Source organism: Bombus huntii, chromosome 17, assembly GCF_024542735.1.
Source record: "Bombus huntii isolate Logan2020A chromosome 17, iyBomHunt1.1, whole genome shotgun sequence".
NCBI lineage: Eukaryota > Metazoa > Arthropoda > Insecta > Hymenoptera > Apidae > Bombus > Bombus huntii.
Window position 1 is genome coordinate 2,616,323 of NC_066254.1, and position 24,915 is coordinate 2,641,237.

The 24,915-nt window shown below is 36.9% G+C and overlaps 2 protein-coding genes across 6 annotated transcripts in view; one reads left to right on the forward strand and one right to left on the reverse strand.

The window, feature by feature from the left end:
- LOC126874947 (phosphofurin acidic cluster sorting protein 2) overlaps positions 1 to 24,915 on the forward strand; it is a 206,007-nt gene that overhangs the window by 29,520 nt on the left and 151,572 nt on the right. The window lies entirely within an intron of this gene.
- LOC126874950 (uncharacterized) lies at positions 5,636 to 9,180 on the reverse strand. Its single transcript, XM_050637496.1, has one exon. The coding sequence runs from the start codon at positions 8,439 to 8,441 to the stop codon at positions 7,842 to 7,844; it is 600 nt and encodes a 199-aa protein (XP_050493453.1). The 5' UTR covers positions 8,442 to 9,180; the 3' UTR covers positions 5,636 to 7,841.

The following is a 24,915-nucleotide window of genomic DNA, read 5'->3' on the forward strand; positions in this document are numbered from 1 at the left end:
TGACTCGCTATGTCACCTTGAACCCGAACCCATCGTCACAAAGCCAGATTGGAACATTAGAACTATTTTTTATTTTTATTATTTAAGTGCAGCTATACTAAAAGTCTGAGCTAAGATATTGGGGTTTTTCCCAACATTCCGCACGGGAAATCCCGCTGTCCTTCCATCTCCGACATATATATATATATATATAGCGATGTAGCGAATATATTGAAACATTGGCGTCTTCTATTTATATTTTTCTGACAAACTCACCATTTATGCAATTTATGTATTTCACCCCATATCAGGTGCCATAGTCGATCAAATTATGGTCAGTTGGAAAAGGTACACATTTTGTGTCCTCCACAGTGTTGTGACTCGAATAACGACGATAAAACGTACCATTCTTTGTCCTTGTTATGCAGATGGACAACTTGATTATGCTTTGATAGGTGGACAATGCTGTTGCATCTCATGGGATCACAGCAAAGTGCATACTTTTGGTAGAAAAATTTGATAGAAACTTGTTTCCTTGTTCATTTGAATCGGTACAATTTGTTATTGGTCTGTACTTGTCTATAATTCTGCTTTTATTTGTTTTGCATTTAACTCTGCTCATGGAAATTCAAAGAAAATCGTGCAGAAACATTTTATTTTACAATTTGTCCAGTTGGACATTTGGTAAAATATTATAGCTTAGTGATATAGTATTATAACATGTGGATGGCTACCCCCAGTAGCCAGAAGATACCATCTTCGAATTTGATTGATTTATTTCTTTAATTATCTCAGATAATACGTGTTTGTTAGGTTACGTCCTTTGTGAGATCTGTTGGGGAGATCTTTTTAATCTTCTTTTTATGCTTGATGTGTCGACTGTTTCCCCTGCCAGCCGATTTGGGTGCGTTGCTATTCCTTCTCCGTGCCTTCTTGCACTTTTGTTGATCTCCTCCTTGGCCGTTGGTATTCCCAGGTCTTTCCGAATGTCCTCGTTTCTAAGGTACCATGGTGCGTTTACTATTGTTCTGAGTATTTTAGATTGCATTGCCTCTATTTTGGTTATATGGCTCATTGCTGCTGTTCCCCATAGTGCTATTCCGTACGTTCAGATTGGTTTTATGACCATTTTATATATTTTTAGTTTATTTTCTATGCTTGTTTTGGATTTTCGACTTGTTAGCCAGTACATTTGTCTCCTTGCCATCTGTATTTTGTCTATTGTTGCTTTAATATGCTGTTTCCATGTGAGTCGTGAATCTAAGTGCAGTCCTAGGTATTTGACTTGCCTTGTTTGTATTATGTGTGTGCCGTTTAGTACGATGTTTGGTGGTTTCTGTCTTCGCAGTGTGAATGCAATGTGTTTGCATTTTTCGGGGTTTGCTTTGATTTGTTTTGCTTGAAGCCACTTTTCTATTTTTGTGATATGCCCTTGTAGTAATGTAACTGCTGTTGCAGGGTTGGTGTGCCTGACTAGTACAGCTGTGTCATCCGCGAATGTCAGTATTTTGCTGTTGTTAGTTGTTGGTATGTTGGCCGTGTATAATGTGTATAGAATTGGTCCTAGGACGCTTCCTTGCGGAACTCCTGCCTTGATTTCTTTAGCTTCCGAGTGTGTGTTTTTGATTTTTACTATGAAGCTTCTGCTGCTTAGGTATGATTTGATTAGTTGGTATATCTGCCCCGGGAACTGTTTCCTGATTGATTGTAGTAGGCTAGTGTGGTTTATTTTGTCGAATGCTTTTTCGATGTCCATAAAGAGTGCCGTGCAGTATTGTTTTGTTTCCAGCGCCTGTAGGATTTCATTGACGAGTCTGTGCGTTTGTTCTATCGTGGAGTGTTTGTTTCTGAATCCGAATTGGTGACCCGGTATTAGTCGATTCTTTTCTATTATAGGTTATATTCGGTCGTAAATTACTTTCTCTAGTATCTTAGAGAACACCGGAAGTAATGAGATTGGTCGGTAGGATTTGGTTACGTATGGCGTGCAGAAACATGTCACACACAACGTGTACGTGTACAGTTCTTCATATAAAATGTGAAATAATTTGTACAAATTTTAAGAGCCTTGTTTAACCGTATCAATGTGCATACTTTTTGTCATGAACAGTACGTTTGTTGGCCTCAAGTAACTTTTTGTTCAAACTTCAGGCAAATGGTAATTTCAATATGGCAATATAATCTGATATTATATGTTATTTGATATATGTAATCTGATACATATATTTTATTATCTCAAATTATATCAAATTATATTACACGTGGTAATGTAGACTTACAGCACTCACGACAACAAGTTGTTCACACCTTTTGTAGTACATTTCATTAAATTCGTCGCTTTTCTCTCTCTCTCTCTACATTCAATTTCCATGCGAAAGCTGAATGAATTTCCGCTTCATACGGAAACGAGGTTTATTCCGCGAGATCGGAACGAGACAATGTAAATCGTTACAAGCTGCACGCAATGACGTGCAATTTCTGATAACAATCTTGTTAGCACATTTCTAATCTCTTTTTATGCTTTCGCAGTGGTCATTGGTCGCCGTGTTCAGCTCCAACTTCGTCGTGCTGTCTCAAACAATGCGGTTTCGATCATACGCGCGTTCCTCTTTTTACTAATTTTATTTCCTTCCCTCTTTCTGTTTTTCTTCTTCACGTTTATTTCGTATCGATTCATTCAGCGTATCTTTGCAATCTTCTTTACACGGCGAAGTCGCGTTTCTGTGAAATTACATAATTCCACGCTAATTGCGCTTGCATATAAGAAGCAGTGGCACGCTCAAACACGTCCAAACACGTTCAAACACGTTCAAACACATTCAAACGCTTTCAAACACGTTCAAACACATTTAAACACGTTCAAACGCTTTCAAACATGTTCAAACACGATCGAACACGTTCAAACGCGTTCAAACACACGACGAAACGTTATGGAACTTGGAAAATATCAAACGACGACCAGTACTCTTCGACGAGCTACGCAGTTGCGTCGTTTCGCTGTAATCGTATGCGAAGGCAAACGAACTCGGATCTTCTTCTTCTTCTTCGAACATTTCTGGCAACTGTTCGAAATCGATGCTGCTGCTCGGTGAACACGGCGATGATTTCGGGGAGGCAGTTCGCGTGATATCGTCTTGCAGCGGAGAATATAAAAATATAGCGAATGCGACAGGCGTAAATTTTGAAAAGTTTCTCGAAACAGATTCTCGAAAAATTTGGTTTCCATGGAACGCGATTGTTTCTTCGTTGAAAAATTCCATCTTTTTTTTCACGTTTATTTCGAATCAATTTACGTGTACGTATATAAGTAACAGTGTAGAGGTACTGTATATGTGTTGTATACGCAATAGCCTAATATGTATATACATATACATACAATTCATATACAGGGTGACCCAAGAATCAGTCCTCGTGATTTTGTCAGCTACTTCTGGTAGTGTAGCGAGAAGGATGTTACCAGCGAAAAGAGCTTTGCTTCGATGAAAAGTCAAGGTCACCTCTGTTTCTTACACGTCCTCGTGCATCGTTCGATGAATTTCTAAATTTTTTTTTTTTTTTTTTTTTGGAAGATCTTCGTATTCGGTTCTGATTGAGAATTGGTTTTGTACTATATCGTGTGTAATATCGTGATTATCATCCGTTTGATTCTAGCTGAATCTAATGTTTAAATCTAGAGGGTGATTTCTAAATTGTCAACGAAAAAGACGTTTTGGGTGGAAAAATGATCAGTTGGGTCGCGACTCTAATGTCGCGAAGCTTATCGTCTGAAAGGCAGCAAAAAACGACGTACCACTTTTTCTTTGCTCCCGTGTTTTTTTCTCTCGAAGCGAGACTCCCCCTTAAAAAATAGCAAATACATGTGCCATAAATAATGCACGGCGGAAATACGAACGTGTGCACGTGTGTGACTGTGTACTTCAGTTTTTGCAAGTGGAGGGAGGGGGAAGAGGCTGCGCGACTACTCGTCCGAGAAAGCACCGTAAATGTAAAAAGCACATACCACCAATTCACATATCGAAACCACATAAAACGATGGAATGTGTTCGTACAAGGTCACCGGGCTTGGCTCATACGTTCGCACAAGTCGTATCAAATTTTCCGTCTGAATATTTGACACTTTGGTCGTCGTATGGAAAATTCATTGAAAAAGCCGCGCTTTCGCGTTTTTCCAACGCTGCAAACCTTCTCGCAGAAGAACTGCGCCGTCAAATTACAGCGGTTTGCGGCGGTAAGAAACTGTTAGAAGCTTGTTCGACGAGTAGAAAGGGCGCGTGTATGTGTGTGTGTGTGTGTGTGTGTTCGTGCGCGCTCGTCTCTCATTACGGCGAAGTTTGCAAACGTGTCGGTGATCAGCGTGTTTTTACGAAATTTCAAGAGCTTCGCAAGAAACGATGACTTAACCAGCTAACTGCGGAATTTAGTTCGAAAAGTCGCCTACGGGGCGCGTAGTTAAGATCGAGCAGCGACGAGTATATACGTCGAAGGCAGAACGAATGCTCTGCTGTTGAAGTGAAGCAAAACGACAGGCGACGTTGGCTTCGGGGTTTTCAGTTGTTAGGTAACACAGCTAGCGTGCGGATCTGGACCAGCTCAAGTTGTATTTTTACTTATTACAATTTATCCGCGTGTTTTCTCTGTTTACACACCGAATAACCTCAACAATAATCAAATAATCGAACCCTTTCCTTTCAAAAAAAAAAAAAAATTTTTTTTTGTAATACATAATAATTTTACTGGAAGCACAAAACTGCCGCTAAATGTCATTTGTGTTATCTTTGACTGAAATTTTCACTTCTTATACTGTTATAGTATTGTTATATTGTAATGGCAATTTTTTATTTCACCCGACGAGTATATACGTCGAACAAAGTTAGCGGGTTTAAAGGACCGCGTGAAACGATAGTTACGTGCACAGGCGGCAGAAGTGTACGACGAATGTATAGAAAAACTCGTGGAACACTACGATAAGTGTTGAAATAGGTTCAAATTGGTATCGGAAAGTAACTTAATGTACAGGGTGAGTCAGAAGTGTGTCTAAGCCGAGATATATTCGTTACTATTAATTATACGGTAAAATAAATATTGATAACAATAGATAATAAATAATAGATAAATAATAGGTGGTAAAGGTCAGCTTTATATTTCTAAATGGCGTCATATATTTTTGAATATATAAATCCACGCAGCTCGACATTCTTTGTAGAAAACGAGTAACCTACTTCTGTTGAGAAACTGTTACTTTAGCGGATAATTTAACTTTTAGTTTGTAAAATTTATCGCACGAAAGATAAGGAAAGCAAATAGAAAAATAGTGCTCTACGTTTCTTCTCGTCCCTGACAAACTAAAAGTTAAAGTTTCCTAATAAAACTAATAGTCTCTTCATGGAAATAGCTTGATAATCTTTTATAGTCACGTGTTGCAAAATATATGAGTCCACCTAGTATAGTTCTACTCAAGATTTTTTTGAAAAAAAAATAAAAAAATGGAAATTACTATTTAATTTTATGTAATTTTGTTATTATTGATTTATTAGTTATTACAGTTTTTAAAAATTGAAATTTGTCAAATAATTGGTAAATTTAAAAAAAATTGGAAAAATTGGAGAAAATTGATTTTATTACATGCAAGTATATATATAATTAAATATAATAAATATATATATTTAAATAAATTATTTTTCTAACAATTAATTGTAACACGAAAACACGTCTTCCTGAAACCATTCGACGCTTCTGTTCGAAAAATTTTACGATTTTACGAACGAAGAAAACGTTTTTACCAGGTAGCTGTTCTCGACGAGTATACTCGTCACGAAGAAATGATAATATTTTGTGTTGTTTATGTGCAAAAAGTAGTTGAAATTTGCTGTTTAATCGTCTGTTGCGAAACAATATCGAGTATTTTCATTAAAATTGTAATTTAAACTAAACATTTTTCTCATTAATTGACTTTTCCCGAACCTTTTTCGTTCATATGCAAACTACATATGTTTCAGTTAAATAAATAAACAAATGTTACTAATTGTCGTATAACACGACTTCTCCAGTTTAAAATGTATATTTTTCTTTGCAAGAATTCCGGAAGAAAATGATTATTTGAAAAGTTATAATTTTTAGTCCGAACGAAATTAAACAATTTCGTCTGAAACGAATCTCTTTTTTCACACATTCGGTTTACCAAAATACGCCGCCAGCGATAAAATTAAGAAATGAAATAGTCGTTTCGTCACAACTTAATTCTTTATCGTGACAGCCACGCGCAATCCGTGTTCGACGAGTATACTCGTCTTCAACAGCTGTCTGGTTAAAGCGCGTTTCTATCGTTTCTCTCGTACGACCGTCGTGTACTTCTGCGGCAAACTCCGCTTGGAAACGTCGTATTTTCCCATTCAGAAGTTTCCGTTTGCTCGTCGAATTTCCATTCTGTCGTCGCGAGCTCGTTATACCGCGCGACACAATTTTTAATTTGACGCGTTAATTTGACGCGAGTTCGCTTCGCGTTTACGTCGACGAAAGAGTTGCGCTCGGTGTAATTAAGCTTTGCTTGCCGCGGTTTCTGCGACTGTTGGCCGCCAAATGGCAGCGCCGCGCGCTTGCAAACTCGACTTAAGAGGAAAAACGGCCGCGCTCGCCGCTTGCCAAGGGTGAAACAGTGACGTAACGTCGATCTGGTGCAATGCGGAAGGCGGCTGTGCGCGGGCGGGGAAATCTTCCTTCGCGTAAAATACGACCAGGTTCGAGCGACCATCGAATCTGATGATTTGCTCTGATGAGAAGATCGATCTGTCGGATGATACAATCGTTGCTCGAGTATGCCATAGTGCAATTTCATTCGATGTTTATGTAGTGACAATCGCACCTAGTCACTTAGCTGTCGCGACCTCTTTGAAAACCGTGTACCAAAAATGGTACACGTGGCAGAAAACAGGCGACGTGTACCGAAAATGGTACACGTCGCAGAATGTAAGCGACGGCGAGTATACTCGTCAAGCACAGGGTGTGTATGTAACGAGCCGTTGTAATGTAGAGTTAAATTGCAATGAAACGACTGGTTTAATTTTTTATTTACGCGTGACGAGTATACTAAGCTAAAACTAAGCCTCGGACGAACAAATTCTGTCGCATATCTTTTTCTTACTTTGCCACAACCGGTCACCTCCCACCTGTTTGACGCGTTATTCCGTCACACCCTGTATATGTTGAGTTGTAACAATAAATTCCTCCTATTGACAATACACGCGTGGCCATGTTACAAATCTGACAGGCGATTTAATTGCCGCGTGAAAATTCGATGACCCAGTTTTCCACTCAATTCACCTGTTCTTGAAGCTACGACGTTGCTATTGAGGATTTCGTGGCTTGCGAATGTCTCTCTACCTCAAGTATATAATAATATAGAAATATACAAATATATGTAGTTGGATTCTTAGAGTAAGGACAAGTAATGACGGTAAATTTAAAGTTTAGTGTAGTTTAATATGTGATATTCAATAACAAAAGGAATATAAATAGAGTTTATTCTAGTTTAATAAGCGATATTCAATAACAAAAGGACCGACTATAATATCGTCGCACGTCGATTCACACTCTGTTCTCAACTCGCACTCTGCTTCTCAACTGACTCTCTGGCCGTTGTAGCATTCTTTTGTCTTTTGCTAGGCCCACCGCACACGTGTTCCGCGGACGCTCGTAGCCAAGGTCACGTAGGTCTTTTCGGCGAAGCTATTTATTTGAAGGACCGATAACGCATTGATGGAGCCGACAGCGCCTCGGCTCTCGCGACATTGTCTATAGTTAACTCCATGTTTCTTAGGCCCTTCTCCCCGATACTACACTCGGCCATCCTGCAGTAATATCTGCCTTCAGATGTTGTGTTCATTCTCGTCGTCCTCGGATGCGTCATCTTCGGCGTTCAGGACCCAAGGTTTCATGAAATCGGCAGTCGTCGAGGTGTGCGCGGGTCCCTCATACTCCCCTACTTTCTCCACGGTGTAACGGTCATTCCGCATGGCTCGCACTACCCGGTACGGACCCAAAAATCTGCCCCCGAGTTTTAACCCTGCGCCGAACTGTGTTCTCTTTATGGCGACAAGGTCCCCCCTGCGGTACTGCTTCGCACTCTTTCTTCTTATGTTGTAATTTTGCCTATTCTTCTCTTGAGTTGCGGCGATCTTCCTTTTCGCGTCCTCCCGTAGCTCGCGGCGTTGCTCTTCGAACCTCGCGGCCCACTCTTCGTCGATCAGCTCTCTAACTTGTGCATCTTCCTTGACCTGTCTTTCGACCCCGACCAGTAGCTGGAAAGGAGTTTTTCCCGCGCTTCTGTTTACGGTGGCCCCAAAATACCCACGCTCGTGCGCCTGCCTGACTACCTGAACCTGCATTACCTTTGGTACTGCTATTATAGGATTTGCATACTTGGAGTCTGGTGGTTTAACGACGTGTTCGCTTGTCCACAACTCCATCAAATCGTCTACTTCCCTTTTTTCAGACGGCGCCAGTCTTCGCGGTCTTCGTGCTACGGGTTTGTCGCTTTTGGAACGCTTTTTGAAGTTACCCCGGTGTCCCGCGTCTTCTCCGGCTTATACCCCCCAATGATATCGCGAATCGCTTCCCGGAATCGCTTCCTGTGCGTGCGATACATCTGTCTCGTCGCACTGCTCTGTTACGTTAACTTTCGATATATTCGGCGCGTCTTCGTAACCGTCAGTCTGATCGTCAAGTCGTAGAAACGTCACCTCGCCCCAGGTCTCATTGTCAGTCGAACCCAAATCTTCAAACTCAAGCTTGGAATTACCTAGAGGTGGTGATCCTAACTTCTCATACCCGTCTGGCCGTATAAGTGTGGGATCGCTACCCGTATCCACTACCGATATAAATTTACAGTCATCTATCGACACCTTCTTCTCGGGTTCTTTTTCTTTCTTCGGACACTTAACACTCGAATAATCCGCACTGACACAATTGAAACCGCTTTTGTCATTAACTCTTTGCCCCGACTGATCTCGCATTTCCGATCGTTTTCCCATATCGTGCTTGCGTTCCCGAAATTTTGTTTCCGCCTTCGTATCCCTCTTCATCTCTTTATACTGCTTCAAGTATTCTTTCATCTGTTGCATGTTCTTAGCTCCATACAACACAGCCTTGTTTGCGATCTCGTCGGGAATGCCTTGAATGATATAGTTGATTTGCGACTTGTCCCGCAACCTCATGTACTGTTCATATATAATATATACCGCATATTCATGTACTGTTGCAGACTCTCATCTGGTCTCTTCGTTCTATTCGCTAACTCCTGGTGTATCTGTCAGTCATTACTGCATCTTCAAACTCGTCTTTTAGTGCCTTTCTTAGCTTTACCCAGGACGTCATGCCTCGTTCACATCGCACGAAAGATTTAACGGAGCCTGTGAGCAGTTTCTTCGCGAAAACTACCATGTTCATCTCTGACCAACCGTACACTTTTGCCATTTCTTCGAAGTCCTCGATCCACCGACTTACACTCGGCAGATCGTCCCCGCTGAATTTCTCTAACGAGTCCTCTACGTCTCTGAACGTTAACACCGTGCACCTAGGCTCGTCTTGCCTCGATCGTCTTATCACTGGAATTCCACACCGTTCGATTATTCCTCTTCTTGACTATTTAGATTGCGATTTCCTGGGCCGTTAACGTCCAAACGGTCCCCAACCATGCTAATCGTCGTCTTCGTCGTCTTCTTCAAATTCGTTATCATTATTATCCTCTGGATCATCTTCTCGTGCATTGTGTTCCCGCTCTACGCGTAACATAGCAAGCAATCGTTCTACCAGCTCGCGTTTTCTGCCCGCTAGTCTCAGCCGTCGTCTTCTCAGTTCGTCTTTTAGCTCAGATGTTCGCATCTGAGCCACCTGCTCGTCGGTCAATACTGCTTCTCCTGTATCGTAGTCAGCCATTGTTTTCAGATATCACTTTCACGAATACAGTCACTTGAACACTTCACTTGTCACTTGGCACTCTAAATCCCGGCTGGAGCCCCCCAAAATATGTAGTAACTGATGGATTCTTAGAATAAGGACAAGTAATGATGGTGGGTTCAAAGTTTAATGTATTTTAAGAAGTGATATTCTAATACAAGAGGACCGACTACAATATCGTCGCACGTCGATGCACACTCTGTGTCCGCTCAACTCACACTCTGCTTCTCAACTGACTCTCTGGCCGTTGTAGCATTCTTTTGTCTTTTCTTAGGTCCACTGCGCACGTGTTCCGCGGACGCTCGTAGCCAGGGTCACGTAGGCCTTTTCGGCGAAACTATTTATTTGAAGGACCGATAACGCATTGATGGAGCCGTCAGCGCCTCGGCTCTCGTCGATGTTTCTTAGGCCCTTCTCCCCGATACTACATATAGCATCGATTTCTATTAGTTGACAGGTTCAACAAATACAGAACTGCGTTCGCTGAAACTCTGCCTCGAGGCACTGCAGTTTTAATTGGAATGACGCCTGAAAGTTCACCATTCGTCCTGCTTATCGATCGACCATCGATCTCAGCTACGAACCGACCAAGTTGAAGAACGTTGATAGACACCGTTGGATTTATTAGCAAATTGCAGATTTAACGATGCAGTTCCTTATTAATTCGATTTTTTGGCATGGTTTCAGAGCGAGCTTTCTAAGTCTTCTCTCCGTGCACAGAATTTCCGACACTATAATGCCACAATGTATATCCTTCCAAGGTCCCATTTTAGCGCCTAAATATCTGAAGACCTCATCCGGCTCAATTTCTGGTATTTGGATTTCATGGAGCCTTGCTCTTGGATCCTTAACGAACCAGGAGGTGTCCTTTTTGGTGACCATCTGGAACGTTTGGCTCTTCTCCCCTGAGATGGTTATACCTAGGCTCTTCATGTATTTATGGAGCATATCCACTTGACGTTGTGCCTTCCTGTCATCTTTGTCAAGTAGGACGATGTTATCGATGATTCAGGATTCAGACTTTTCTATTACGACTAACATTTATACTACTGATTCGTTGCTTTGTAATATTATAGCGGTTCTAAATATAAATTGAATAGCAGCTGTGACAATGGGTCACTCACCCTGCTTGCCTCGTCTAAGGATGTCAATCTCCACCTCTATATTATTTTCAGTTTTCATTTTCGTTTCGTATATTGCAATGTTCGTTTCTTTATGCATTTCGTTTGCCACATTGATTATAGAGCCCTGCACACCATTTCTCGCCAAGTGTGGTTTTAGCGCCCAATGGGGTACTGTGTCAAACGCAAATGTACCTCTCAACGTGAAAACCTTCTTTTGAACGCGCAAGTTTGTCAGGTGTGTGAAGTTGCACGTTGGAAGTTTCACGTTCGACGAGTTTGGCGATTCGCCCTGACAATGCCAGATTCGCGGCTGAGAATCATTGCGAATCGACGTGCCCATCAGGCATTAGACCGCTAAATTTTGATGGTACTTGCCTTATCATTCGATCAACACATAACGAGCACAGTTTGCGGGCTCTCGCCCCGAGGCAGCTGCGTCGTTATTATGCAAATGACTTTGATACGCCTACCTATACGTTCACCTATCACTATCGTAATATGCCTAATCTGCCACTGCCGGAGGATGTGTGCAAAAAGTCATTGAAATGCTCCGCGCGTGGATACGTAGCTGTACGCGCTTTCAGCCAATGGGACGCCTTTTCCTTTTTCTTCTTCTTTCTTTTCCTTTTTTTTTTTTTTTTGTATCCTACATCGTAAAATTGTACATCCGCGGACGTGTGTTCCTCGTACGTATGTACAGCGCCGTATAATCGAAACACTCCATTTCCTCCTTCCTCGTTCGAGCTACTTGCTCGATTTTCTTTCTGGTTAGTGAAAATCGATTGCTCGTTCGGATTAGCCGCATCTCTATTCCATTTCTCCCTCTTTTTCTTCTCCGTGGAAGCCTTGATGCACTGTTCAATCGTTTGGCGGATTCGATTTAATCTTCTGTTACTTTTATCGATTTGTATCGTCAGCGAGGCATAGCGACACTTAAGGAGCGGCAGGTGATTTCTTGCGAAACGACAAGAAGACACTGTGGAACGAAATTGTTTGGTCCAAGATATTTAGAAGGAAGTCGAGGAGACGCAGATACTTAGTTCTAAGTTGCTGATTGCTCGTTAAATAAATAAATACAAATATAAATAAAACATCTCGCCTGCCATCCATGTTTCATGTGTTGTGTGCTGGTTTGCTATTTTCTCTCGTAAGCTGCTTACGAATTTATTTCCACCTGGCAAATTCTGTTTAATATTTACTGTGGCGTATTCGATACTTTATTTAAGCAAGCTTTTGGCATCGTATTTTTAATCCACTAAACTCTTCAAAAAAGAAGAAGAGATGGTATAAATTGATACATAAATTTACGTATGCCAATTGATAAATCGCAGTAAATTAGACGAAAATTGCGTGGAAACTGACTGTTCTGAAACCATTGGGAAGAATAATTATTATTGTAACAGGAATTCTTCGCGCTCTGTATGCAGATCCCTACATAATCGACACTCACGACATAATGATTCAGAGCTATTAAAATGTTCATAGATGTTTTTCAACTATTTACTAAACCTGAATAATCAATAATAATGAGAATAATTAATTGCTTTGCAATAGTAACAGCGATAGTCATTGATCGGTCGATCGTCGTTGATAAATAAATCGATTTATTACACGAAACATTGCCATCGTAACAGAAAAATATTGCCATCTTTTTATGACGTGTGTAACCGCCAAAAACAGCTAACTTCTTCTAAGGAGGATGAAGCTGACTTTTGACCATCGTTCGACGTTGGTCGCAAGTGGAAAAGAACCCTAACTATTGGCCGACACTTGTCAAGCGAAACGCTGCTCGTTTTTTTATATCAGAAGCGGATCTGTCAGCCAACAAAACACGCAGCCAGCGCGGAAAGTGCTCTATCTCGTTTAAATCCCAGCGCGTGCGTGTGTTTACAGCTGGTACCTGGACTCGTTGCACGGACTATAGTCTTCTATCGATTTCTCTTCTGCAACCACACTCATTTCGGATTCGTCCTTTTAGATTTCCCTCTCTGTCGCTCGGTATCGCCGTTTCCGCTGCCTGGTCGCTTTGTCATTGTTCTCGATGCCTGCGTGGCAGAGTATCCGCACGAGCTTCCCTCTTTTCTCGTCTGTCGTTGATTTGGGGCCACACCACAGTTTCGCGTATTTTGCAGGTTTTCAATTCTGCCGTCAGACGCGTCAGCATCTTGGGTCGCCAACAAAGAGCTGCTTGCGTCTGGAAAAGTAACTCGAGTCTGGATAAATAATTTCTTACCAGATCAGTTTCTACTTGACTCTGCTCTATTTGACTTTCTACTCTACCCTACTGTACTTTTGTTTCAGTGCTCTACCGAACGCAGCGCACAGCTTTTCGGGCTGCAGCTATTTCACAGTTTCTGTGTTATTCAGAAGAATTTTAGGATTGCGATATTTGCCACGATAGTGGCGCACGTATCTGTGAAACAACGTCTTGCGAGGATCCCTCAGCTCGTCCTAAATCGACGATCGCTGGTTTACTTAAAAAGCACACTGCACGTGTGTACAAAGAACCTGCTAACGGGAAATTAAACAACCCATGAGCCATGTCGGCAATCGATGGGATTTCTAATAATAAGGGAAGGTCTTGGTACACGGTGCACGGTTCTTTGAAGGACACTTTTCCTCCTTTGAAGTGCCACGTATACTAATGGAGTTGAAACACGAGATTATTGGCGCACCGCCTTCCTTTGCGGGCCACGTACAGACGTATGCCGGGTGTTAAATACAGAGGCCAGGTATATTCTCTCAAGACCGATCGCATTAATACAGAGACCTGTTTATAGGGACTTTCGATCCTTTTTTCTTTCTTTTCGTTTCCTTGTACTTTGTTTCCTTCTCTTTTTATTGTAATTAGTTGCGATCGGTTCTCTTCTTTTCTTTTCTTTTTTTTTTCTTTTTTGCTGCACATAGGTAGCTGCGCTTGAACCGCGTAGGTTGATGAGTAAGGCTTTTTTGAATAGACGTGGTCGATCTGATACGATTTAAACAGACTCGGTTCTATGTTGAATATTTAGTTATATGGAGCTACTCTGTTTCGATTGGACGAGAGTATAATTGCATAGTTTGGCAGATGAACAGTGCAAGCTGCAATATTCGAATTATTGTGGCAAGAATAATTGATCACTCGGATAGGAACATTTTCGTTGTAATAATTGTTTTATATTTTACTGGAAATAATATCGTATTGACGATGGTAAGCAACAAGTGACATAATGTTGACAAGTCGATGTAATATTGAACGTAATATTTTGTGCAATTATTTATTGGTCGTTGAAAATTTGTATTTTCAAGGGACATTGTTACTGTTGTGAGGCAAATTGTTTAAATTATGGTGTACAAGTTAATATCTTTCATTAGTTTGGTTACGAGTAAACGTTAGAAATGATTGAAATTCTCTTTGGTTACCAGTAACCGTTATCAATGAAGTAAATTTTGTCTTGGTTACGGGTAATTATTATCGATGAGGGAAATTTCATTTTTGTTGCCAGCAATCAATACAGATGACAGAATTTTATTTTGATTAGCAGTAATCAATATAAATGATCGAATTCTGTTTTGGTCACGAATAACCATTATCGATGAGGGAAATTTAATTTTGGTTATCAGCAAGCAATACAAGTGACCGAATTTTATTTTGGTTACGGATAATCGTTATCGATGACGGAAATTTAATTTTGGTTATCAGTAATCAATATAAATAATCGAATGCAATTTTGGTTACGAATAATTGTTATCGATGGGGGAAATTTAATTTTGCTTCCCACTGACAATTATCAATGGACTGAATTTTATTTGAATTACGAATAACTATTATTGATGAGGGAAATTTAATTTTTGTTATCAGTAATCAATACAAATGACCGAATTTTATTTTGGTTATGAATAATCATTATTGATGATGGAAATTTAATTTTGCTTAGCGATAATAGTAATAGTGCTTTTTAGTGATAATTATCAATGTACTGAATTTTATTTGAATTACGAATAACTATTATTGATGAGGGAAATTTAATTTTTATTATCAGTAATCAATACAAATGACCGAATTTTATTTTGATTACGGATAATCATTATTGATGGTGGAAATTTAATTTTGCTTTCCAGTGATAATTTTCAATAAACTGAATATTATTTGAATTACGAATAATCATTATCAATGACGGAAAATTAATTTTGGTTATCAGTAATCAATACAAATTATCGAATTCAATTTTGATTAGCAGCGATCAATATAAATGATCAAATTCCGTTTTGGTTACGAATAACCACTATCAATGACGGAAATTTAATTTTTCCTGTTAGCAATCAATACAAGTGCCCAAATTTTATTTTGATTGCAGATAATCATTATTGATGACAGAAATTTAATTTTGCTTCCCAGTGACAATTATCAATAAACTGAATATTATTTGAACTACGAATAATCATTATCAATGGCGGAAATTTAATTTTGGTTATCAGTAATCAATACAAATGACAGAATTTTATTTTGGTTAACAGTAATCAATAAAAATGACAGAATTTTATTTTGGTTAGCAGTAATCATTATAAATTATCGAATTCTGTTTTGGTTACGAATAACCACTGTCAATGACGGGAATTTAATTTTTGCTGCCAGCAATCAATATAAATGACAGAATTCTGTTTTGGTTACGAATAATTATTATTGATGATAGAAATTTAATTTTGCTTCCTAGTGACAATTATCAATAAACTGAATATTATTTGAATTACGAATAATCATTATCAATGACGGAAAATTAATTTTGGTTATCAGTAATCAATACAAATTATCGAATTCAATTTTGATTAGCAGCGATCAATATAAATGATCAAATTCCGTTTTGGTTACGAATAACCACTATCAATGACGGAAATTTAATTTTTCCTGTTAGCAATCAATACAAGTGCCCGAATTTTATTTTGATTGCAGATAATCATTATTGATGACAGAAATTTAATTTTGCTTCCCAGTGACAATTATCAATAAACTGAATATTATTTGAACTACGAATAATCATTATCAATGGCGGAAATTTAATTTTGGTTATCAGTAATCAATACAAATGACAGAATTTTATTTTGGTTAACAGTAATCAATAAAAATGACAGAATTTTATTTTGGTTAGCAGTAATCATTATAAATTATCGAATTCTGTTTTGGTTACGAATAATCATTATTGATGATGGAAATTTAATTTTGCTTTCCAGTGATAATTTTCAATAAACTGAATATTATTTGAACTACAAATAATCATTATCAATGGCGGAAATTTAATTTTGGTTATCAGTAATCAATACAAATGATCGAATTTTATTTTGGTTAACAGTAATCAGTATAAATGATCGAATTCTGTTTTGATTACGAATAACCATTATCAATAACGGAAATTTAATTTTTCCTGTCAGCAATCAATACAAATGATCGAATTTTATTTTGGTTACGAATAATCATTATCGATGATGGAAATTTAATTGTGCTTCCCAGTGATAATTATCAATGGACTGAATATTATTTTAATTACGAATAACCATTATCGTTAAGGGAAATTTAATTTTTGTTATCAGTAATCAATACAAGTGATCGAATTTTATTTTGATTACGGATAATCATTATCAATGACGGAAATTTAATTGTGCTTTCCAGTGACAATTATCAATGAACTGCATATTATTTGAATGTCTAATTACCATTATCAATAACGGAAATTTAATTTTTCCTGGCAGCAATCAATACAAATGACCAAATTTTATTTTGGCTATTTTATCTTATTAAAGTTACCACTATCTTATCATACTTACATTATTTAACAATATAAAAGTTTTAAGGAATGCAACATTTCGATAGTTATAATATTCTCGAACAATGGAGATTCTACTGTACAATGAAATTATTAAAGAAATATATAGTTAAAAATAATAATCAACTTGCAACAATATAACGAAAAATATAACGACAAATCTTCCAAAGATAAATATATCGTATTTACGTATGCACACATATTGTACACATATGTACATATTTTCTCTCACGAACGTTTGAGTTTAAACAGACATTTAAAGCGACTGTGGGATGTACTTTCAAGTTCATTCAGTTACATCATGGAGAACTTGAATGGTCGTATGTCGTATACGATGTATGGCATGTCGTTGATCTTACTGACATTCTTTACTCGCTTTCAACGATCGTTATCTTTGAATGAAAATTACAATGAAAATTGTTCACGTGAAAGTTATGAAATATACCAGAAATTAAATGTGTCTCAATAAAATTCATTGCTTTGTACATATACAGCATCTTCAAAATATACAAAAATTTCTAATAATTATTTAACGAAATATGAAATTATTCTACAGACATTTATTTCTTCCAATTCAAAGTTTCATCAATTAATTAAATGTGACGATCGGTTCGTCTATTATATAATTTTCACTTTGTATCTTATCGCCTTGTATCGATCTCTCTTGGGTTTGACAGCGAAGCTTCTTCCGTATCTTATTTTACTTTGTATCTCGACGAGTCGTGTTTCTCTTTCACGAATCGACGCGACTTTCGCAAAATGATAGAAAATCAAAGGCCTAGCCAACCAAAGGTAAACATATCCCCTTGCTCTTCCACGATAATATCTTTGCGCTTTACATTCCGCCTTTACGTCATTGCTCGGGCAATTTTATTACTTTGTGGTAACGTGAAACGAGCAGTCACCGCCAAGCAAAATATTTGTGCAATTTTGTACAGGTGTTTCCTTGCCGTGCAATCATCTTCTCCTTATGGCATGTGCTGTTCATGTTATGTGCGTACACGTGTACGTAGATGTAACGTTTATCGTGGTCTTAACGTGCTTATTGTTGTTGTCGATAACGCACCGATTAAAATAAATTGTATTTCGACTGTGTAAGACGAGAAACGTCTGATGCAGGTGTAGCGGATGTAAAACGAATTTGCACGAGTACAGTGACTTTTCAGTGAAGCGTTGCTCTGTCAGATTCTGTAAATTTCATTTTATATATCTTTCATTATTAAATGATACTCATTTCTAATTAATTACTGCATAAATGTTATAGTATACGTTTACAATGGAATATTAATCATTTCTGTGGCAACTGAATCTATGGGAAGAAAGTCAGTTGTTTCCTACAATATTGTACTCTTTGTTGTTCTTTAACAGTTGATTAGAACGATTTGACTTCCTTACAGAAATGTCAAATCAGATTCATAAATAATAAGAAGAGTGGTGTACATACACATACTACTGAAATAGCAGCATATTTGAGTATTTGTTGTACTATAGCGTCTAATGAGTCGTTCTTTTCGAACGTCGGTGTGAACGACCCTTAATTGATCATCGTACGACGTTCCATCGTCCCTCGTCAAATTTTCATTAAAATTACATAATAAGAAGAGTGGTATACTTACAAATAGCACTGAAATAGTAGCATATTTGAATATTTGTTGTACTATAGCGTCTAATGAGTCGTTCTTTTCGAACGTCGGTGTGAACGACCCATAATTGATGTTCTCACGACGTTTCATCGTGCCTCGTCAAATTTTCATTAAAATCACATAATAAGAAGAGTTCTATACTTACAAATACTACTGAAATAGCAACATATTTGAGTATTTGTCATACTATTGCTGCTAATGAATCGTTCTTTTCGAACGTCGGTGTGAACGACCCATAATTGATGTTCTCATGACGTTCCATCGTGCCTCGTCAAATTTTCATTAAAATCACATAATAAGAAGAGTTCTATACTTACAAATACTACTGAAATAGCAACATATTTGAGTATTTGTCATACTATTGCTGCTAATGAATCGTTCTTTTCGAACGTCGGTGTGAATGACCCTTAATTGATCCTCTCGAAATTTGCCATCGCCCTCGTAAAATTTTCATTAAAATTACATGATAAGAAGAGTTCTATACTTAGAAATACTACTGAAATAGCAGCATATTTGAATATTTGTCATTCCTATTGCTCCTAATGAATCTTTCTTTTCGAACGTCGGTGTGAACGACCCATAATTGATGTTCTCATGACGTTCCATCGTGCCTCGTCAAATTTTCATTAAAATTACATAATAAGAAGAGTTCTATACTTACAAATACTACTGAAATAGCAACATATTTGAATATTTGTCATTCCTATTGCTCCTAATGAATCTTTCTTTTCGAACGTCGGTGTGAACGACCCTTAATTGATCTTCTCACGACGTTCCATCGTGCCTCGTCAAATTTTCATTAAAATTACATAATCATATTACTTAATTCTCGTAATTACCTCTTGAACCTATCAAGTTATTTTTCTGCGAGCACCAAGACAATGAAAATAATTACACAAGCAGCAAAACAGTACGTAAACGTAATTACGCGGCTTCTTGTAGGTGCACACACACATAATTCAAGTGTCATCTTGGTTTTATGAATTTGTCCTATAGATACGCGTGTAGATAATCCTAGGCTTTGTATACAGGGTGTCCAGTTTTCTCTGGCTACACGTCGCCAGTATAGTCTATAGATAAACTGCATAGGGGAAAGATCTATAATCTTTAAATGTCTGCAAATGTGCAGAAAGACAAAGAGACGAACGATATACAAGATGGGCGATAAAACACGTGCGTTGCTACGCTACAGTTCAACTTCAAAGTGTAATAAATTCGATTTTTTCCCTTACTTGTATTCACATTGACAGCAATGGTGAAGATTTCCAAGTGGAGTTGTATCTGGAGAAACATTATGATTCCTCTCACTATCTTTTCGTACTTTCTGACGTGGTAGCACACGTTCGTTGCATATCGATCATTTTGCATATCGTTACAACCCTTTAACGATGCTTTCAATGACGTTTATACGACGTTCTTTTGTTCCCTTAATTCCACCTATGCAACGTACTGATATCGTCAATATCCTGAAAGGACACCCTGTAGATGCAACAGCAAGCTGAATGATCCGTATTGATCAGTTAAACCAAAACACAGGTTAGAGAACCTAAATTCCGAAATCTTCGAATTTGCTGGCGTTGCAGATTTTGAAAAATCTGTCTGCTTCTGCGCGATTGAATTTTCATAGCTGGTCGTCCGCATGAATTCAAAAGTAGAAGAAACTGGCGTAGGCCCATCTGTTTGCATTCGAGATCTCTTCGCGATAAACAAATTTATCGAAGCAAGCAATCCACGAAAACGAAATTACGAAGTTCGACCTGATCGAAAATTATTGAACCTCCGTGTCGTGGTTATTTTTCGCAGAGAAATTACCACTACAGAACTTCGGAGTACATAAATGGTAGCTAATGCTCTAGCAGCTATCCATTAAATTCAGATGATCATTTGTACAATCCTTAAAAGTCAACTTCTACGACTAACAAATATAACAAATAAACAACTTCAACGAGTAATGAATTCAGCCTTCCACCGTTGCCGATTTTCTGTTGGGAGCAATTGGCAACGTCTTAAAAGATACAGTCGCAGAAGTATTGTCACACCTCTTTGACTGCACGTTACTGGACCGGCGTTGGAACGTTACGCGAGCATCTCGTACATCGTTTTCTTCGTTGCAACTGTACAGCGATGCTTTCAAATACGACAACACGATTTATGTGACGTTTTTCCCTTGTCTTGACCTGTGCAATACACTGGCAACGTACGGGCAGCGAAACACTCGGCTACCATGTATATAAAGTACGCGAGACTGTCTACGTAAACGCGCATTGGTGCAATAAATTAATAAAACGAAGATGAAATTTGAATTATGTCGGAGAAGCGTTCGTGCGCCGTTTCAAACGGTTTGACTTTTTTGAAAGTGCGGCCAAGCACTTGACCATTTTCCAGAGACTAGGAGGATCAGAGTTGGTTAGATGAAGCGTAAAAGAAATTTGGAGAAAATCAAAATTGAGAAAAGAGGGAAAAATAAAACTCGTCCTTCGGTGCAATTTTAAAAAAGTTATTCTGTCTTACAGACTGTACGAATATATATATATATATATATAATACATAATATATATTAAATATATATAGTGTATATATATGTGTATTGTGTGTGTAATATGTATATACATATATATTATATAATAATATATATATGAATTGCGTGTGTATATACATATTACACACACACAACACATATATAGATACACTATATACATATCAGAAATATATAAATATATAATACACATGTAATATATTTATATATATTTAATATGTTATATCAATACATAATTATATTAATATATGTATTGTGTGTGTATATATGTACTATGCACTATGTACATATCAGAAATATATAAATATATAATACACATGTAATATATTTATATATATTTAATATGTTATATCAATACATAATTATGTTAATATATGTATTGTGTGTGTATATAATATTACATACACACAACACAATATATACATATCAGAAATATATAAATATATAATACACATGTAATATATTTATATATATTTAATATGTTATATCAATACATAATTATGTTAATATATGTATTGTGTGTGTATATAATATTACATACACACAACACAATATATACATATCAGGAATATATAAATATATAATACACATGTAATACATTTATATATCTCTAATATGTTATATTAATATATAAATATATAATTATATACTCAAAATATAAATATAATTAATATATAAATAATAAATTAATACATTAATTAAATATATTAATAAATAAAAATTAAGTTAATATATATTATGTATCATAATACAGATATAGTATATATATATATAATTGATATTTTATATACTATATTTTATATAGTTTACGTACCGTTTTAGCGCTCGTGTAATTATCTTCGCTATTTTACTGCCGGCAGGAAAATTGCTTATTGAGTTTAAAAGGTAATTCGGTGAATATGTAAATTTAAATGGAAATGTTACGCGCGACGACGAAATAATATCATTGCAGAATGCATTAAGGACCGTTCATACCGATATGTGAGAAGAATGATTCATTAGAAGCGATGCTATAAGAGATATTCAGGCACGCTACTGTTTCAAGTAATACGTTATAGTAATCTGTATTCAGCAATATGTACGTGCATCGCTACCCTTGTTATTTATGGTCGTCGGCACATTTCTGTAACGATAGGAAATTTTACCCTCGGCTTTATCCTCCGGTTAACGTAATCCAATATTTTCGATTCTAATAATGGCTATATTCTTCTTTTTTTTTTCTAATGTATACATAGAAATAGAAATAAATTTTCTTTTTATATTATTTTTCAATAAAGTATAGACACGAGGATAAATTAGTAGCAAAATATAAACAAACAGTAGCCATTCTGCACTGCCACAATATAACGTAACGCGGTTTCTGATTGAAAAGAATACGATGATTTTCGCGTACGCGACGTTGGCAAATATCATATTGGGTCAAGATAAACCCGTCAGGGTCGCGCGCCGGTTAAAAAAATCTCATTGTTACGATCAACTATTGAAGGATAAGAAAGGCTAATTATAAGCTGTGCTTTATTAGAAACTTCCATATTTAGCGTTCCAGAAGCTTCTCACACTCCGGCGATCTATCAACTCATTGAACAGCATTCCGCGATCGTTGAATGTTCATAAGCCGACAGTTTGCATCGCGCGCATCGTTACATCTTCTAATTATACGACAGAATTTCCAGTTAATGACGTTCGTCCTGTTCGCGCCGTTTGTTCGGCTGCGCAGCTACAGATGCAACGGGACGAACAGAGACTTGGTCGTTCGCGTAAGAAGAATAGGGCAATCGTGTTGCGGTGTGCTCTTCTCAGCGAATTCGATACGTTCACGTTTAAAACAGGTGTTACGAATAGTTTAAATAAGATAAAAAGTGGACATTTTTTAATTATAATACATTGGTTAGATATTAGCGAGTACTGGCACAACAGAGTTAATTTTATGTTTCCCATAACATCTTCCAAATTCGATATTTCAATAATTATTTTACATCAGCACATTTATTATATAACTATATTATGTATAATATATAATCATAATTATTCTATATATAAAATATAATGTATATATATCTACTTTTTTTTTAATTGTAAAGACTGATATTTAGCAAAATAACGTTTAATTTTGACCATCGAATAATATTCATGTGTGCCTTATATACATATGAAATATATATATCCTTTTTTTATTATATGGTCAAGATTAAACGTTATTTCGTTTAATACCAGTCTTTACAATTAAAAGAAATATATAGTATATATGTATGTCGGAGGCAGGTTGGCACTTGGGCGTTCGATGAACCTGTACTTACTTTACAGTTGCGAATGTAGCCAAACCCTATCAGTACTAATGTGGACACTACCAGAGGCTACGAGTAATGGTAATAGGGTGGTCGAGATGATGGTGACAGCGAATTCAGGTTCGATAATGAATCCACAGTCCACGGAAGGACTCGTATCAACGTGCTACTCGATTCGAGTAACTTCCCGATAACTCAATCGTCCAACGACTCACTAACTAACTGACTAGCTTTAACTCTCCCTCTAACTCTGTCAATCCAAAAGAGGCTGCCCTTATATACTCCTGTCCCCGCTTCTCGGGTTAATCTTTGTTTTAAGGAGAGCCATATAATCATTTCATACCTCTGTCAGGTACATGTCCCTCCCGTGACCGTGGCTACGTCCGGTGACCTGCCATGTCACTTCGAGGCCAAACCCATCGTCATAAAGTCAGATTGGAACATTAAGACTATTTCTTATTTTTATTACTTAAGGGCGGCTATAGTGAAAGTTTGGACTAGTGTATTGGGGTTTGTCCCAACATTCCGCACGGGAAATCCCGCTGTCTTTCCATCTCCGACATGTATTATTATTATATATATGATAATTATATTTAGTATTATATGTAGTATATATCATAGTACATAGTATATATATATTATAATTACGATTATGTATATAAGATACGCCTAGTTATTTGATCCCCAAAATTAGACATTAATTCATTTAATATCAGTTTTTGCAACTAGAAAAGACATATGGTATATGCATATACAGTTATCATGTATATATACATTATTCATAATATTGGTATATGTGTTAACTATATATATACGTATACTATATAATTATATCTAGTATTATATATAATATATACTATATTCCGTATTATATATAACACATACTATATTCAATATTGTCTATAATATATATATTATGATTACGATTATGTATATAAGATACACGAGCTTATTTGATCCCCAAAATTAGACATTAATTCATTTATTATCAGTTTTTGCAACTAGAAAAGACATATGGTATATGCATATACAGTTATCATGTATATATACATTATTCATAATATTGCTATATGTGTTAACTATATATATACGTATATTATATAATTTACATCTAGTATTATATATAATATATACTATATTCAATATTGTATATAATATATACTATATTCAGTATTGTCTATAATATATATTTGTAGGAATGTTTATTATAAATTAACAGAAAAGACAGTACGATAAACACAATATAGTTACACTCTCACAAAATCGAATATAATACCGCGCTTCACGAATTCGCTTATCACTATTTTTACGTCACAGCAACGCGTTGAACTTCTCTCCACCACGATTAATTGAACTCTGACAGCATTACCACGCTCATTTTTCTTTTAACAAACCTTGGTAACGCTCACAACACTCTTTGACAACATTAACATTTCTTAACAACGTTTATAAACAATCAGCCACGTCTTTCACTAACGTTACACCATCCCACATATATTATAATTACCATTATGTATATAAGATACACGTGCTTATTTCATCCCCAAAATTAGACATTAATTCATTTAATATCAGTTTTTGCAACTAGAAAAGACATAT

Bases quoted from the DNA above. Each gene is read 5' to 3' on its own strand.
- LOC126874950 (XM_050637496.1), bottom strand. From the start codon at position 8,441: ATGGAGTTGTGGACAAGCGAACACGTCGTTAAACCACCAGACTCCAAG.